A 15,296-nucleotide genomic window follows, 5' to 3' on the forward strand; every position below is an offset into this window, starting at 1 on the left:
GGAATGAGACCAAGACGTAGGAGAATTAGTCTTGAATAGTTGGAGGAACACCTGATATTCTAAGATTAGAAGTAAACTGAAATGTGTTGATAAAAATGTAACACTGGCTTTCATTAGCCTGGCACTTTATACTTCTTAAAGTACTTACATACATGGTCCATGCTTGACATTAATTGCATTATTTTACTTAAAGCCAAAATATATACTTTCACCAATTCTGTTTTTAAAAATCAGTTTTGAAAAGTTATCTTCACCTCTGCATAATATTTTTATCAATAAAGTGATAAAACAATTGTAGTCTTATAAGTAAAAACTAAGACAATGACACATACTGGTTACTGCTTGTGCTGCGTGTTCAAATTCAGGGTCTGCAATTCATTAGCTGGGTGGCTTTGGGTAAGATTTTATCTTGTATATTGGTTTTCTCATCTATAAAATGAGAACAACAGTTTTACCTATCTCACACGGATGTTGCACTAATGCATATAAAGCCATTTGTGTCAAGCCCTGGGAAAGTCTCTAATATATAAAGAACTTTTATAACTAAAAAACAAAAACCAAAAAACAAATAGGGGCCTATGGGTGGCTCAGTCAGTAAGCGTCTGACGCTTGATTTTGACAAATTGTGAGACCATGTCCTGCATCAGGCTCTGTGCTGACAGTATGGAGCCTGCTTGGGATTCTCAATCTCTCTCTCTCTCTCTCCCTCCCTCCCTCCCTCCTCCACTCATCTCTCTCGTGCTCCCTCTCATTCTCCCTAAAATAAACTTAAAAAAATAAAATTAAAAAGATAACCAACATGATTAAAAATGGGCAGAAGAGCAGAACAGATATTTCTCCAAAGAAAATATAAAAATATCCAGTAAGTACATGAAAAGATGTTCAATTTCATTAGGATTAGGGAAACATAAATCAAAAGCACAAAAGATCATTTAACATCCATGAGAGTGGTTATAATCAAGAAGAAAGTTAATAAAAAATTATTGACCCAGATACACAGAAATTGAAAACTTAGACACTCCTGTAGGGAATGTGAAATGCTGCAGCTACTCTGAAAAACAATCTGGTAGGTCCTCAGAATCTTTAACATGGAAATACTATACAGCCACTTCATTCCTGGTTACATATTCAAAAGAAATGAAAATAGTATGTCCATACAAAAACATGTATGCAAATGTTCATAGAAGTAGTATTCATAATGGTCCCAAAATGTAAACAACTCAGGTGTCCATCAACTGATGAACAGATACATAAAATGAGGATCTATCCATGTGATGTAATATTATTTGGTAATAAAAAGAAATGAAGTCTAGCACATGCTATAATGTGAATGAATCTTGAAAACATTATACCACACAAAAGAAGTCAGTCTAAAAAGCCTACATATTGTATGATTTCAGTGGGGGGAAGGTTAGTAATAGATACAGGGTTTCTCTATGAAGTGATGGAACTGTTTGAAAGTTGATTATGGTGATGGAGGCAGAATTCTGTGAATATACTAAAGAGCATTGAGTTGGACACGTTAAATTGCTGAATTATATGGTTGGTGAATTATTACCCCAATAATGTTGTTTTTACAAAACATAACACATTTGGAAGCAGGAAAATATTTATCCATTCTTCCACAGTTACTTGTTGGTCCTCTACTGTTATCAGATAATGTTTTACTTGTAGTGCCACTAAGGTCTTATTAATAATAAAATGGCACTTATCCACCTTATCTAGAAATGTATTTACATTTCATGGAATTTCAGATTTAACAAGATATTTGCAAAATCATGAAGCTGCAAGGAACCATATGGGACTAGTATGATCTGAAATAAACTTTATCATTTTATGGTTAATGAGACAGATCTCACGTGAATTGCTAAAAAACATACAGTTTTATTAAACATTTAAAAAGGCAAGTTTTAAAATTTTCAGTGCAATTTTTTTTTTTGCCTTATACTTTACCTTCTTTTAGTGCTCAAGAAGCATTTAAATCTCACACAGCTTGAGCATTCGGGACATAATGGAAACTTGAAACAAAGTAGTTAAAAAATGAAATTGTTGGTCAAAAATCAAAGGAGCAGGGGTGGGAACATATTCTGGACTAAAATGAATGAATGAATGAATGAATGAATGAATGAATGAATTAGTTAATGATAAATAAAAGAGTGCAGCCTGGACTTCTAGCCCATGTTTTAAAGAGAAACTTGAGAAATTATCTGGTTTAGTATCTTATCTAATTGGAATTACTTCCACAATTTCTATGGCAAAATTTTGATCATTTTCCTTAAATCCCAGTGGTGTTCTATGCTCTCACAAATTATTTTTAAAATAAACTTCAAGGAAAAAAAATCAAGCTTCAAGAAATGTCAAAAAATCTAAGGTATTATGAATTAAAATTTTATGTTACAATATTTAATGTTAATAATATGATATGCTAATATATTTGTACAAAATATTATTTTAGTCATAGTTTGGATTAAAACAATAATAGCAACAAAACTAATACTTGGAGGGAATTATGTAACTTTCAAAATCTAATTTTGCTACACATTATATTGGCTTTTAAAAATAAGACAAAGGGCACTGTAGATTACTATATATTTTTTGTTCTTCAGTCAACAAGATAAACCTATTCCCTGCTAATATTTGGTATCGGAGAATACCACCGAATGAAGAGTTGATGGTTGGCCTATGTTATTCTATTCACCCAAGCTGATTCTTGGAGTTGGTAAGTTTTTCAACTGTTGATCTTTCAGAAAATTCCTTTTATTTTGGCCCAGGACCTGAGACTTCAGTGATTCCTGTTTTTATTGTCCAGGTTGCCAAAAGATACACTTACTATGAGAAATTTAAAGATCTTGGTGTTTTTTAACTTATGTTTCTTACCAAGTTTTATTTGTACTAAGCTGGAATATTTCACTCATATTTCTCGCTCCTTGAAATAAAATAAAGAAATAATTCTCAAGGCATTTTATGACTTCAAAAGTAAAAGAGAGTGTCAATTTACTGTGATGAATTTCAAGTGAGCTCCTCCAACTGTCCACTTTTGATTTTAAATGATCTAGTAAAATAATATTCTTTCCTAAGTCAAGTGATGTTTCAGTCTGCTGACAACTAAACCATCACAAATCTCTAAAGGCTTTTTACCTGTGAAAGCACACTATTCAAACACCTACCACATCATTGGTTACTTAAAAACCAACCTTCAGAGTCTTTGATAAAAGTTAGGATTTTCAAGTTTTCAATATTTAACAATTTCCTTCTCCATAATCTTTCTGAATAATTTAGTAAATGCACTTGCCACATTCTACTTCCAAAGGGGAAGAAAGTATATTACTGCATCTTAAAGTGCTGTCAGAATATATGACAAACTTTATTGAGGAAGACACTATCCTAATTGCTGTCTATATTTTCTTTATGCTTTTTCTCATTCTATAAAAATATATAAATTTTAACTTATAAAAGTTTAAAATGTAGAAGTTATGATAATGATGACCATAATATAAGTATATATACGATCTGTGAAAGATGTAGATTTTCAAAACAGTGTAAACTAGGGTTATCATAGAGTTTACTACTTAAAAATAAAACCTTTCTTCTGAATTAATATATGCAGTCAATGTTCATACAGATGTCTATTTGTGCATGCAAATTTATGCATATATGTCCTAATCAGCAATTACATATAATAAAACCTAATTTTAACTTCATCAATTTTCTTCAATTGCAATATATTTATTTGAAAATTATCTTCTTCTACATTTTATGTTATGCTCTGTCTCCTCCTCATTTTGTTACCCTCATTTTTCCTTATCCATATACCAGAAGTAAAAACAGAAACACTACTTTATAAATTTATGATCAGCCTTTTTTCCTTTCCAATAAAACTAGAGAAGAACCTGAATTCCATCTCTATCCATATATTTTGAAACCTCTTAATATTCTTTTAACTTAGATCCAATTAAAATGCAAATTGTCTTTAACAAAGGTTTAGAATAGTATAATATCTTGTTGGAACATTTACTCAGTCTTTAATAAATCTGCTTCGATTTGGTATTGATGAAATAGTCCATTTTGCTTTGAAAGTCTACCCTTCATTATTTCCAAAAAAACCTTTTCACTGATTATAAGTTATGTAACTCTAATATCATATTTCAAATTATTAATATTTGAAATTATTCATTTATCCTTTCTTGCAAATATCATTTATCATGTATCTAAAATGAGAAAGGTATGGGCCGCCTGGGGGACTCAGTTGGTAAAGCATACAACTCTTTATCTTGAGGTTGTAAATTTGAGCCCCATGTTGGGTGTAGAGATTATTTAAAAATAAAATCTTTAGAAAAATAAAAATAAAATGAGAAAGGTGCTATATGCTGAGAACTAAGAATGTAGCAGTGAATAAGTCAGATGTAGTTTGTTACCTTGTGGAACATGTAATCCAGCTCTCTGCATAATATTATACATTTAGACTAACTTGGAGTCTGAGAGGAACACCTGATACTCTGTAAGAAGTTACTTTTTTCTTAAATTTGTCTGGTTGTACATTTCTAAAAGCACTCTTTTTAGGAAATGATCAGCCCCATCTCAACTCTACCCTACATACAAAGGACAGACTGAGTTTCCCCTCAGGCAAAGATAGATGTATCATGTATCATGTATCATCTGATGAACTATAATCGATACCTTTACCTTTTATTCCTCTTTAAAAACTTACTATTAAAGATCTTTAAGTACAAGTATAGTCCTAACTGAAAAATGACAGTGAAAGAAAAATCTAAAAGAGAACTGTAAAAAGAAATTAGTTTCATAGTATGTGATTCATTACCTCATCAGAAAATATAAATATTTTACATTAGTTCATGAGGTGCAAATTATGATAATAGAGTGAAACTTTATTTACGCATAAAAATCAGAATTTTTTTTCACTTGAACAAAAGCATATTATTGATTTCATTTGTTGAAGAACCGTGCTTTGCAAACTGCAAAGGGCACTGTACCCAAAATGTTTCTGGCTTTCCTTTCTGCTGACATCACATTAGAAGCTCTTTTAGGACTATTCTAATAATGTAAGAATATTACTTGTTCCAGAAGGGAATTCTATAGATTAAGTGATTGAAATAATTAAACACTTGGGGACTACTTACAAGTTACCATGAAAAAATCTTTTGTGTGTGTATTTATAGGATATTTTGTAACATTAGTTCCTTCTCGATACCTTGTTAGTTCTACTGTTGTTACAGCATCAGCTCAACATACAGCAATGCCATAAACATTTGTATCTGCTGACAATAAAGAAGACCTAATACATTTTTAATCCTAGATTCTGCATGTATGTGTGTGTGTGTGTTTGTGTGTGTATTTGATTTTATACAGCTATGCACTGTATCTTTGTGTTTTAGAAATAGCTCAGTATGAGAAATAAAAATAAAATTAAAATATGCAAATGAAATCATCTTTAAAATGAATAGAATACTTCTCAAGTAGAGGAATATTATAATTATATTCAACATCATCAACATCAAGAAAGCAGAAGGATATGTTTCTTAAAATAGAATGTTCTTCAGTTTGGATATAAAAACCTAAAATGGAAACATATCTGAAGAATATCTGAATAGAAGAAATGGACGGTATCTAAAATGGACCCTTAAGAGGCTTATAATTTTCATTTGGTACTCTGCAATAATGCTTAATTAGTCTTTGAAACTGTCATAAATGCACATTTAATTGTGGTTATTTTATGAACCCTAACAATTACAAACTTCTGTGTAGTCAAACTGCAATCACATGAGTGAATAATTATGTGTTATAATGCTACTATTTATTATACATCTCTATCAGTTTATCCAGTGTCATATGAATATCCTGTTCACACATGACACTGAACACAAAAGTCAGTTTTTTAAAACTTCCACTGAAATCAGCTTCGGGTCTTAGCTAGTGGAGTTGGTTGTACCAACGACTGTGATTTAGGACACAAATAAATACCTGTAAAGAGTTGTGAGCCTAATTTAGGCACAGAGGAAGTAAAGAGAAGCAAAAACTAAAATAGGAAGTTCATATCTGTGCAAGCTTCCACCTGCTTCCCTATTACTGGTGATCATCCATCTTCGGTGGCAGTTGTCATCGAAGCCACTCAATGTATCCAACCTTCCTTTCTTATCAATTTACAAAGAAATGCTGAAAGTCAAAGCTTGCTCATTTTCAACCTGACAATTGTATATTAACTTAAACTCACTACTCAGACCATGTATTACTCAGATACTGAAAAGGAGTAACATGAAGTAATGAATAACATTTTTAAAAAGATAACTTTCAACACACATTTTAGTACTAATATATCACATAATAATCCAGGGGATAATATGGGTGAAGGGAACTTTGTTTTGATGACTTAGAAAGGCAAAGCAATTTAAAATTAAATTCCAAAAAAATTGAATTAAAAAATTAAATTAAATTCCTTGGATTCCCCCAAAGAAAACTCTAATTAATGGGTTATTAGAAGAGTTATCAGTAATGATAAAAAAAGAGCATGCTTCTAACTAGAAACCATGAGAAATGTCAGGTATTTCAAAACCATGAACAGAAACCACATAAATAAGGTTGGTTCTTTTTGTCTGGAATTGCTCTAATGGCTCTGAAACACAAGTGAATGATGTATAGGATTTTTGAGGACCAGACGGAAAGGGCAGCCATTCTCACACTGACTTGGCAGGGCTCTATGCTGCAGTGCTGAGACTTCTATCTTCCAAGGCTATTGATTGAACATGGTAGCCTTTGATCAGCCCTATTGCCACACTTCTGCACCTAGCATAAACATCGGGAAATGCTGTAAGCCATGATGGTAGCACTGGGCAGAAAGTGAGAGAGTGACGTGAACAGGGAAACGAAAACAAAACAAAACAAAAACAAAAACTGAGGAACAAAATGTTCATGGTGTTCTGTACTCTCATCTATATTTTAAGTTTACAATATCCATTTGTCTAAAGTAATCCATGTTTTGAAGTGTTCTACACATCAGAAATCTAATTTGATTTAATGAATAAAATTCAATTGCTGTGTGGTCATTAGCGTATTAGATAGAGCATCTAATTTCTAGTTAGACAGTACTGGCTTAAATCTCCGTTCTAGCATGGTCTTTCTATTGTTCTTCAGGAAATTATTGAACATCCCTGAGTCATTTTTAGAATGGAGATTATGCATATGTAGCAGGGGTTCTGAAAGGATTAAATTAACTAAGCATGCTTCACCCTAGAACAATGCTTGATATGTACTATATACACTTAACTTGTATACCTCCAGCACCAGCAGTGGGAAGCTTTGCTACCAGACACAATGGCAGAAGTTAGAGTTACCTGACTTTCTCTTTTTCTTTCTCACTCACCCAATATGTGTGTGAGTGTACACATATAGGTCTCTATAGAATGCCAGTCTTTATTCTTGGTTTCTTTTCTGGCCTCTTCCTCACGGCAGTCAGGCAACCAGTCTTTAAATTTAATCTCGGCTTTTACTTGCTTAAGAATGTTTTCAATGATATACCATTATACTCGATATAAAAACCCAAATCCTTAACAAATTCTCAATAACCTTGGAAAATCGGCTCTGCCTAAAACTCCAGCCTCATCATCCACCTCTCTTCCTTTCTGCCTGACTATTCAATCACATTTGAATTTTCCGAAACAGAATAAGCTCCTTCCCACCTCAGGTCATTGGCACATCATGAATGTTCTTTAGCCAACATTTCACCTGATGAATTCTGCCTCATCCTTTACAACTCCACATAAGGCATCACTCGTTTAACAAGGCTTTGTCTCTTTCACTCTCCCATAGCATCTTACCGCTATCCTTTGTAGCAGTTACCAAATGTATGCATGATGCAAATATATATGCATGTATATAAATGTCATTTATAGGAATAAATTATTTGCACTCAGTATCTTCATTTTTATTCTAAGGGCAAACTATGTCTATTTTAGCTACCATTGTATGCCCAATGTGACCTATGGTCTGGGTACAAAATATTCAATAGTCACTCTGTCACTATTCAATCAACAATAAATGCTATGCACTTAAGGTATATAAGTTTAATAAAAATGCTAACAAGAAGCTACCACAGTAATGGAAGAGAAGAAAACACAGTAACAAAATCAAAAATATAAAGCCAGAAACTAATGACTACACTAAAGGATATAAAACAGTGTGAGGGTGTAGAGGGTTTTGAAGGCAGTGCCACATTATATAAAATATTCAGAGATGAGAACTCTGTGGAAGTGACATTTGAGCAGACATCTGAATGAGGCAGAGGAGAAAAGGATATAAATACTTGGTAGAACCGTGTTTCTGGCAGAGGGAAGCAAGAGCAAACACAAAGGTCATCAGGTGAAAGGTCCTTAGGTGAGATGCTTGATGTAGTCAAAAGGCAGTACGAAGACCAGTGTGGTTGAAAGTGTATGAACAGGGAAAATATGGTAAGAAATGGGACTGAAAAGAAAATTAGAGGAAAACTATGTGTGTTATTGAATGACTGAATTCATGAGTGGGGAAAGTCACAATCCTAAAAGACTATCCAAAGGGAATATGTTAGTATATTACCATTTACTAGATACTTCATCAAGACAAAATAAATTTCAACACATAATGCTTACTCTGTCATAAAGGATTTTGCAGTACAGTTGTGAAGACCAGTCACAAAGACAAAAAAGGTCATTGATTGAATAAGGAAATTTATGATGATGTGACATAATCCTAAATAAGGGAACCCTAAGATTTCAAAGGAGAGAAAGAATGCCATGGAAAGGTTTTTTAAAAAGATTTTTTGTTTATTTTTGAGAGGGAGAGACAGAAAGAAAGCATGAGCAAAAGTGAGGCAGAGACGAAGGGAGAAAAGAACACCAAGCAAGCTCAATGCTGCCAGCACAGGGCCCAATGTGGGGCTCAAACTCACGAATCATGAGATCAAGACCTGAGTTGAAACTAAGAATCAGACACTTAACCGACTGAGCCACCCATGCTCCCACCATGAAAAGTTTTAAGATGTTTCTTAGGCATGAATGAACTTAAACTGGAAACTGAGGGTTATTTAGAATTATATTCCAGAGATTTCAGGCCAGAGACATTATCATGAGTGAAGTACAAGTGAAGGGAATTCACAGCACATGTTTAGGAGGAGGGAGGTCAGGTCTGCTTATTTTTGAGGAAAAATGCCCAGGTAATGGTTTAGAAGTTAGGTAAGGAGGACTACGCATATCAAAACTGTGTGAATCTGCTATTTTGAGGTAAATAAATGTTGGATGAGGAAAACATGCCAATCTATTCAATGTAAGAAACATTGTGGATAGTGAATTGACAGTGCTGTGCAAGTGAAGGTCAGAGAATTCATGTTAATGGTCTCAACCTTCAGTTCTATGTGAATTGTCTTCAAAAGCACTCAGCAAAGGCACTCCATTTCTCAAGAACCTCCAGAAGGCTCCCATCAACTGACTCAGTCTACAGTTGTGAAGCAAATCTCTTTCAAAGGCTTGCTAAGAAGTTATTTCAAGTCTCCATTTGTCCACCTTTCTGCTTTTAACTGCTTGTGAAGTTGTACCTTCCACCTCTTATCTCCCATAGCTTACACGGATGCCCGTTATTGACAAACTCTAACCCAGAACCAAAAGGAGAGAGTATTTCAGAGATATGGAGTTTCAGGAGTCCCCTGAAACGGCAAGATGACCTTGGAGGGAAGTGGTGGTGATGATTAGTGGAAATAGACAACCCAGCAGAGAAAGAAAGGTCAGATGACTGAAGTAGACCTTTGGACTTTCCATTCATCTTTGCAAAAAGCAAATTAATCTTAGTATTATTCTTTCATATAACATTTAATTTGAACAGAAGATTACACCACTAAGATGGAACACAATGAGGAACATTTACACAACACTATTAGACACAAACCTATTTTGTCAAATATGTGAAAATAGCTATTTTCATGCCCTACTGTAATTCAGCTATACACACCAAATTTTTTTCAATATCTCTTCATATGACATGAGTATAGAATAATGCTATTTTTGATATTCTCATCTGTTTCTATTTGTCACTCTAATGATTTTAAACTATGATTTTCAAAATTAAGCACAACTCTCATAATGAACTCTAATAGTTAGAGGGGGCATATTTCCTTCAATTATTTTGTTGCTGTCTGGATATTCATGCAGCCAAAGTTTAAATTAATGTTTTAGAATTAGTTTCACACTTCTGCCTAATATGGAACTTGCAATCAAAATTTTCCAGTAGCTTGCACATGAACTAATGCCAAGCTGGGTCACCTTCCTGAATAGATTTTGGAATTATCCACACAAAATCAATAGTTGAAGCCAAATACAGAGGTGAAATTTCCAAAGGAAAGTTACCAAATGATATAAATGGCAAAAGCATATAACCAGCACGGTAAGATCTGGATGTTCAAGGTCAAGTTGATATCTAATACTTTCAGCAAGGAAATAGAAACTTATGGAAAAATGTTACTTATAAAATAAACAAATAAATAATAGATCCAATAAAGAATTTAGTCCCAGATGTACTAGAAAAAGTAGTATGATTTGCTATTAAAGCAACTAAAAAAAGATAACATAATGGGCTTGTTCTTAAAGCACAGATTGAAGAGATTGGATGAAGACATATGCAAGATTGAACAAGGATCAGAAGTAAAGATGTGGTGAGAAATTATAATACCAGATGTAAAACACTCATTTGAAAGTGTTAGAAATGAGAGAAAACAGTGATGTAGCACCAATAGGTCAGTAATTTTTATTCACTAAAAATAGTAACCCATGAGCATCGAGAATATTGGAGCTTCATGTTCCCAAAACAATTTGAAATCATGTTTGAAATCACGAAATTAAATTTCAACCTACATGACACAATACATAATCCATTCATAGTCTCAAAAATAAATTAAGATAGAGATGTTTAGAATGTTGAGTATATTAACAAAATTTGTATAAATTTCAGGTTTAAATATATTTTACTATAGAATATACATTTTAAACTGTCTAAAGAAAAAATATTGTTAATATTGTGTGATAAATTGTGGAGCAGTCCAAGCAGCTGCAAGAAAAACATCTTTATTACTAAATTAATAATTTCAAACTAGACCAGAAGGGACCATTATCCCTCTGGATATGGACACATATTGTTCTTCGGCTTAGCTATGCCAAGAACTCCTAATTGTAATGAAATGTGCATAATTAAATGACTGCAGTTGGACTTTGATATTTTGGTTGATGAACTGTTTGTTTACATTGATTTTATATGGTTCATATAATTTCAATAGTGGTACTATGCCTTGTCATGGAATATTTCAAAGGAAAATTTTGACAATAGAATCACAGAGCATGTATCTCTTTCTTTTTATTTGTATATTTTCATTTAATTTACCACTCAGCTTAAAGGATTAAAGAAGAAAAATAAAATAATATTGAAATTCTGTATAAGAATAACAATCAGAAGACTTTTAAATGGCTGACAGTCATTAGTGATTTGAAAAGATGTTGAATCTTAAAAGAAGAACTTTTTCATAAGTAGCAGCTACAAAGCTTAATGAGATTTACCTCATATAAATTCTTTCCTTAAGTTGAAAGGGAAAGTTCTATACTTTACAATTGGTTGTTTCAATAATTACAATCAAATCATTAGTAATGTTAATAATGACAATAACAAAATTGGCTAGCATTTTGTAGAGGGCTTACTATATGCCAGACACTAGAATAAGAGCTTTTAGAATGTTCTTTCTAGGGTATGAAATATGATCAGTGTGAATTGTTGTAACTGATTATTCTATTCTAGAATGGAGATAACATAAAAAACATCTCACACCACAAAGTTCACACATTTAAAGTGTACAATTAAAGTGATTTTTGGTATCTCTATAAAGATGTTAAAATACATATATATAGAAAAAATGAGAAAAATATAAATAGACTTAAATTACTTTATGAGTATTTACTGACTGCTATTCACTCAGTTTAAACCCATTATTAAAATGGTAAAGAGGGGCGCCTGGGTGGCTCAGTCGGTTGAGCGTCCGACTTCAGCTCAGGTCATGATCTCACAGTTTGTGAGTTCGAGCCCCGCATCAGGCCCTGTGCTGACCGCTTGCTCAGAGCCTGGAGCCTGCTTCAGATTCTGTGTCTCCTTCTCTCTCTGCCCCTCCCCCGCTCACGCTTTGTCTCACTCTGTTTCTCAGAAATAAATCAAGTTAAAAAAAATAAATAAAATGGTAAAGAAAGTCAAAGTTCTTAAAAAAATAGATCAGTTCATTTATACATCTAAATATTTTCCCTTACTATAGAAGTTTGCAGAGGTTCTGAAATCCAGTATGTACTATGCCAATAAATACTTTATAATATGTACTTTAAGTAATGATATTTTCCCTGGACAAATCATACAGGCAGAGGCATACCAAATATAATGTGCTATGATGAAAATGCATTTGGCAGCTTGGGCTGCTATAACACAATACTATTGCCTGGGTAGCTTAAAGAACAGGAATTTATTTCCCATATTCAGGAGTTGGGAAGTCTAAGATGAAGGTGTAGACTGATTTGAGTTCCTGGTGAGGGCTCTCTTCATGGTTTATAGGTGGTCACCTTCTTACTGTTCCCTCACAAGGTAGAGAGAGAGAGGAGGCAAATTCTCTGGTATCTCTCCTTATAAGGGCACTAATCTCATCATGAGGGACCCACTCTTAGGACTTCATCTAAGCCTAATTACAACCAAAAGTCCCTATCTCCAAGAACCGTCACATCGTGGGTAGGCTTCAACATTGAATTTTGGTTGATACAACTTATTCCATAGTAGAAATGTTGTAAGAAAAAGGCAAAAAAAAAGTTGCTTTTTTTTTTCTTTTTTGTGGTACAGACTGGTAGCTCTTCATCAGAAAGAAAAGAAGAAAAAAGGGGCAGCTGTGGAAGTAGGTTTAAAAAGAGATATGACAGGAGTACTAAGAAAGATTAAACAATTTTAAAATATTAAATAGTCTATAGTTGCTTTATGGTTTTATTTATGATTTATACACAATGTAGAAATAAGTCCATTAAGAACAGACTTTTTTTGCTTTGATATTATAAAATTCTATGTAGTACATTGTGCCCCATAATAGAAATGTGCCCAAGCCTATAGAACTCATTTGAAACATAAAAAAGTCATTCAATGCAATGATAGCAATTGTTTTAACCTCTGATAATACAGCTATGCCTCTATTATGAAAATAGTACATTTCCTTACCATTGTGTAGCTGTGGGCCACCTTCATTAATTCAATGCATCCTTGAGCATCTGCGAAGGCTCGGATCCCCAAACAGTTGGATGGGTGCAACAGCTTCATGAGGAAGTGGCAGCACACTTCTACTACTTGAGGGAGCTGAAGAAGGCACGCTGCAGCAAGAAGGTTTTCAATGGTGTCTTCCTTTAACTCCAAGCAACCTAAACATTAAGTGAACAGAATCACGAAACTGTTTAGAACGATAACTTGCATGTCTCACTTCACGTAACATTCAAAATCTCCTAGTATGTACAAATGCCTTGTCAACTAAAACGTCTGTATCCACTTCAGCAGGAATTATGGTTGTTCCTTTTGTTGTGAATTAAGGAAAAAAAAGGAGGCACAAGAAAGTTTCACAAAAACATGTCTAGAAGCTTAGGAGAGCAAAAATTTATGAAGTTTCTGACAATACACTTGTGTATATTAGTATGAAGCACCTATGTGGATAATGAATACATGTATATGTACATGTCTTATATATACCTGTGTTGTAGATTGCTAATACTGTTTTTAACTCACTGTACCCATGGTTACAGTTTTCTGTAATTTTTCTTAACGTTTAGTCAGTTCTCTTAACCTCAGAAAATGAGCTCTTGAGTATTTCCTCTTTTTTCTAACTACTGGAATAATTTATTAAAGAATTGGACTTTTTGTGGAATGTTTGTAAAACATTCCTGTGAAGCCTTTTGGGCTTAACTATTTGGGGTTAGGTTTTGTTTGGCAACTCAACACATCTTTAATAGGTTTACTTCCATTCAGATTGTCTATGTGTCACTCAGGATTGAGTATTTCTAAGTCATACAAACGGCTTATTCCATCTTAGTTTTTGTGGCACTGTTACTCTTCACTAGAAATAGCTTCACGCAGGGTGCCTGGGTGGCTCAGTCGGTTGGGCGGCCGACTTCCGCTCAGGTCATGATCTCGCGGTCCGTGAGTTCGAGCCCCGCATCGGGCTCTGTGCTGACAGCTCAAAGCCTGGAGCCTGTTTCGGATTCTGTGTCTCTGGAGCCTGTTTCGGATTCTGTGTCTCCCTCTCTCTGACCCTCCCCCATTCGTGCTCTGTCTCTCTCTATCTCAAAGATAAATAAATGTTAAAAAAATTTTTTTAATTAAAAAAAAAAAGAAATAGCTTCACTCATTTTCCTGAACACAGGACCAGGCCACATGATAACATCAGGATACATGTCAATGGACTAGGTGTAGAGGGATGTTGGTTACTACCACACCAAGGTATTTATGACTTGATTGTGCTCCATCCATGGTCTCTTTCTCTTCTACCAGCAAAGTAAAGATGGCATAAAACCTTGGTGGATGGAGGATGCACATGGTGTAAGGAGCCTGTGTGCCTGAATCTATACCAAAAACTATTAGTTTCAAATAATAACTCAATATTTAAGCTAATAATACTCAATAAACTCAAGTACTCAACTGTATATAATTTTATTGGTTTATTGGTTTTATTGATCCTTGCAGTCTAATCTACTCTAAATTTTTAAAATTTTTTTGAGTTTATTTTATTTATTTTGAAAGAGAGAGAGAGCACAAGTTGGGGAGGGCCAGAGAGGAGGAGAGAGAATCCCAAGCAGGCTCTGCACCATCAGAACAGAGCCTGATGTGGGGCTCAAACTCACAAACCATGACATCATGACCTGGGCTGAGATCAAGAGTCAGATGCTTAATTGACTGTGCTACCCAGGTGCCCCCAATCTACTCTAAATTGCAGTTTTAATTTTATTTTAATTAGTGTATGCCTATAATTATTGGAAATTTTTCATGCCATAGATTGTTTATTTTTATTGTCATTCTTATTTTGTTAAATTAACCTATATTTTCAGTGGTTGTTTAATCATTTCAGAAAATCAACTTTGGTGGGTCTCGTTAATGCATAATTATAGAGTAATGGTAATGGACGTGAGTTTTTTTAGAATTATTTTTATTAATTTTGCTTAGAGATTTTTGGCTTTGCTAAATATGAAAGTTCTGGAAAAGTATTGCCTATTTTT

General features: G+C 33.8%; 1 protein-coding gene across 3 annotated transcripts in view; it reads right to left on the reverse strand.

The window, feature by feature from the left end:
* KLHL1 (kelch like family member 1) overlaps positions 1 to 15,296 on the reverse strand; it is a 354,119-nt gene that overhangs the window by 184,641 nt on the left and 154,182 nt on the right. For all 3 annotated transcript variants that reach the window (XM_027064981.2, XM_027064980.2, XM_053216359.1), the window contains exon 4: positions 13,258 to 13,454. In XM_027064981.2, the coding sequence (XP_026920782.1) occupies positions 13,258 to 13,454 (197 nt within the window). The remainder of the gene's footprint in view (positions 1 to 13,257; positions 13,455 to 15,296) is intronic.

Source organism: Acinonyx jubatus, chromosome A1 (assembly GCF_027475565.1).
Source record: "Acinonyx jubatus isolate Ajub_Pintada_27869175 chromosome A1, VMU_Ajub_asm_v1.0, whole genome shotgun sequence".
In the NCBI taxonomy this organism is placed as follows: Eukaryota; Metazoa; Chordata; class Mammalia; order Carnivora; family Felidae; genus Acinonyx; species Acinonyx jubatus.